Source organism: Venturia canescens, chromosome 6 (genome assembly GCF_019457755.1).
Source record: "Venturia canescens isolate UGA chromosome 6, ASM1945775v1, whole genome shotgun sequence".
In the NCBI taxonomy this organism is placed as follows: domain Eukaryota; kingdom Metazoa; phylum Arthropoda; class Insecta; order Hymenoptera; family Ichneumonidae; genus Venturia; species Venturia canescens.
The window spans coordinates 18,164,017-18,167,800 of record NC_057426.1 but is presented as its reverse complement, the minus strand read 5'-3'; the positions used below and the strand labels follow the sequence as shown (position 1 = coordinate 18,167,800).

The following is a 3,784-nucleotide window of genomic DNA, read 5'->3' as shown; positions in this document are numbered from 1 at the left end:
CGAACTGAGCTCTAACCCAAACAAACCCAAACATCGGACTGAGCTCTAACCCAAACAAACCCAAACATGTGATCAAACTGAGCTCTAACCCAAACAAACCCAAACATCGAACTGAGCTCTAACCCAAACATCGAACTGAGCTCTAACCCAAACATCGCACTGATTCAAAGTCCGCGCGCCGTATAGTTCGCGTAAATGCCGATAGATGGACCCAAACGGCCGGTAATAAAGATGGCGCCCCAAACGGTCGGTAATAAAGATGGCCTCCCAAACGGTCGGTAAAAAGGATGACCTCTCTAACCCAAACATCGAACTGAGCCCAAACAAACCTCGAACGGATTCAAAGTCCGCGCGCCGATGGCGATTTGGATAGTGGAGATCTCGTGTGCGGATACAAGTCGGCAACCCCGAGCAGAATTGTTAACTAGCGAAATAGTTAAAGTTAACTATCGGAATAGTTAAATATCGGGATAGTTAAATATTGGGATAGTTATTGAGTAAGATCACGGACACACAATTATAAAAAAGATTTTTTTATTCACTTAATCGAGTTTACAAAGTTTACATTCTCTTTTGAGTGGCGCGAACAATTTTTCCATTGTATGCTCTCGGCATCGTCGACACTCGGCAACTTCAGGATCCATTTTGAGGGACTCGGGCAATTTTTCCCAGGCAGCATCGACGCTGTACGCGGCGAAGGTCACGATGAATTCCTTGGGCAGCTGGGCGATGTCGGCGGTTGAGAGAGGTTCGCCCCGATGACACAGCTTCAATGACCTCCCCAGAGAGGGTCGCGACTCGTGAAGGTAGATCCGCAACAGTAGAACGTTTCGCAGTGCGCAATGGGGTGAATCGTGGTGGGGGCATGCTGCAGCGAGTTTGCACGAGGTCCTGAGCGACGGGCAGTCCACCACGTCACGCGCGTTGAACCCGAATTGTTCGAGCCACCGTTGTTTCTGCTCACCCTTCACGTAGACGGTGCTCGCGTCGCGTAGAACCGAGCGAAGCACGTTCTCGACCTCGTCGTAGGGTACGTCACCGGCGCTCCAGCGCAGACGATGATAGTTGCGTTCGAGCCAGAGATTTACACCCTTGTACCTGGCGGGAATCTCGCTCCACGGCGTCGGTGGTTGGAACAGGAAGACCAGCGGGTAGTCGGGCGAGTTGAGTGGAGCGACGGCCAATTCTTTGACTATGAAGTTGTGGTACTGGAAGCCCTGCACGTCCACGAGGTACTCCATGACGAATGCCGAGCACTCCGCTCGGCCGCCCGCATTTTATAGGAGGATCCCCACTCCTCAGTCATCCCCACTACAGACGTTTCCTAACGTCGCCACTTATGGGATTGTAGTCTACGATGCGATCGTGCAAGATGAGGCAATAGGCAGTGGTTCCCGCGGGAAAATTCGAATCGGCCTCGAGTTCGATACGGACGTCGACCGGCGCCAGCTTGAGGGTATCGTTCTGTTTCGAACAGTCGATCACGATGATTGGCGCATGCGCGATGAAGTCACCCTTCGTCAGCAGGGGTTCGGCATCCTTCTCGTTGTAGTACGCGCTCTGGAAGTTGGAGTACATCTCGTACAATTGCGCGTACTGGTTGCGTTGCACGTCGAGATTGAGATTGCCGTAAGGGTAGCACTGCGAGTTGAGGAACAGTTTGACGTTGGTAATGCCGCAGTGATCGAAGCGGCTAGCGTTTGCCGTTCGAGTGGCTTTTCGATTCGTCTGGAAGGCGAGAATGACGAAACGCGGTTTCTCCAGCTGATTCGACGTCTTCACCGTCCAAACGTGTTTGGTCGTGCTCGGGAGCGCGGGATATTCGAACAATTCCCAGATGCGAAAACTCATGACTATGTCCTTGTCAATGCGACTGAGCAGCTGAATTTTGCGCTTGTCCGCCAGCATCACGTAAGGCATCAACCACTCGATTCTCGTGATTTCGATCTTGTAATTCTCGAAGGTGCCGTTCTCGATGGCCGTTTGAAGAATCGCATTCATGTCGTGCCTCGATCGCGTGAGAATGAGCTCGTGCTTCGCGTTGATGACGATCTTGCGATAATCCTCGGCGAAACCTAGGATCATGGCGAGTGGGATGCATACGTCGAAGTATCCTCCGGCGTTGTTCAGCTGTTGAGCCTCCGCAACGTCGAGCCAGCCGGAGTTTTCAAGCATGGCCGTCTGACTGGGACTGAAGGAGGCGTATCCCTTCATGAGACTCGACAAACCCACGTTTTTGCTTCGATCGATCTCGATGGCATTGATCTCGTAACGAATTTCCTCGAACAGATGCAAGATGGCGTTGTTCACCAATTGTGTGGCCGTTACGGCATTTCCATCGGCTTTGCTGAGTCTACCGCAGATGTGCAGCGAGCTTCGGGCTGGTAGGACGCAGAGGTCCTGATGTTGGATGGATATGCGAATCTCGTCGCTGTTGGCGAAGCCCGACGAAGTGTAGGGTTGATGCGCGTGAATCTCGTAATGCGTGACGGACTCGTCGAATACGACGGGCGAATGAACGTCCAAAGCCTCTTCCATTCCAGCAGCAAAATATCACGCAAGTTAATTTCTTCCACCACCGCCGATGACTCGAAGGCCGAGACTCCGCAGGAACTGAATGTTGCGACGTGTTAGCGTTTTCGACACTCCTCGCCGACTGATGCTTGGACGATGTGGTGTCGCTCTTTTATAGCCCGGAGTGGTTCTGCTGTTGAAGACGATGCCCATGGTCTATTTGACTTCTCTGATATGCAGCCGGATGGTAATGATTTCGCCGCGAAAATTCACCAGTGCTCCGTCCTGATCGACGATGCGCAGTTGCAGATGATCAATGACTCGGACGGCGATCGGAAGATAAATGACTTGCGAGGGGACTTCGATGATCTTATATCCCGGTGGCACGGCCGGGAAGAACTCGTGAATCGTGTGAACCTTGTGCTCGTTGATGTACGCGCCGGACGTGATGTTGCACTCGACGCGCAATGCGTTGACCTTGAGAATAGCCACAGGCAAGTCGGAGCTGTGAGTCGTATCGGCCGACAGTACGCGTGGGGCGAAGCCCAGCAGGGGCGCGATGGAGTCGGCAGGACGAAAGTCCACGTTGTGGTCACACTTGAGCAGGCTGCGCAGCGTGTTGTTGTTGGGCTTGAGATTGAGGGAGATGCCTAGCGGTGCAAGCGCTTCCTGCAAGTACGTTGCGATGTCATCGATCTCGTAACTGCCCGTCGGCAACACGATCACTTGGTCACCCGCGTAGAACTTGTTCTTGCCGATATCGATGTTGGGTATGGAGTTGAAGGTGAGAAACTCCACCAGGCCGAGAACGTAGTTCTTGCCGGGCGAAAGCTCGATCGGTGGAAAGTACTCCGCCTCCAGCAACGACGACGTTCCCGTCAGACTGAGGGTCAATGAATCACCCATGTCGCTTCGCGTGCGACTGAGTCGATGCGGCGGCTCACAGCTGGTTATATAAGAACTTGAGGCAGAGATGGCCGCACTCGTACGTACCGAAATTCTGATATCGCGAGTGATTGTACTTGACCTCGCGGACGCCGAGGTAATCCATGAGATCGCGAGGCGGCTGCAGATCGCCGAAGCTGTCGAAGTAGCGGACGTCCTTGCCGATCTTTCGATACGCTACCCAGTGCGTCCCGGGGCCCTCCTTGTCGTCGAGATTAACGATGCCGCATTCGCGAAATCGCGGTCCGCCCCTCGGCATGGCGTTTCGCATGAATACGCCGCGAAAGTGGGGAATTTCTCGCGCGTACTTCAGCAGATCAGCGTC

At 53.5% G+C, this 3,784-nt stretch overlaps 1 protein-coding gene across 1 annotated transcript; it reads right to left on the bottom strand.

The window, feature by feature from the left end:
• Nucleotides 1-1,311: 1,311 nt before the first annotated feature.
• LOC122412404 (uncharacterized) lies at nt 1,312-2,538 on the bottom strand. Its single transcript, XM_043421881.1, has one exon. The coding sequence runs from the start codon at nt 2,536-2,538 to the stop codon at nt 1,312-1,314; it is 1,227 nt and encodes a 408-aa protein (XP_043277816.1).
• Nucleotides 2,539-3,784: the final 1,246 nt, after the last annotated feature.

Coding starts and splice junctions, on each gene's coding strand:
- LOC122412404 (XM_043421881.1), bottom strand. CDS start 2,538: ATGGAAGAGGCTTTGGACGTTCATTCGCCCGTCGTATTCGACGAGTCC.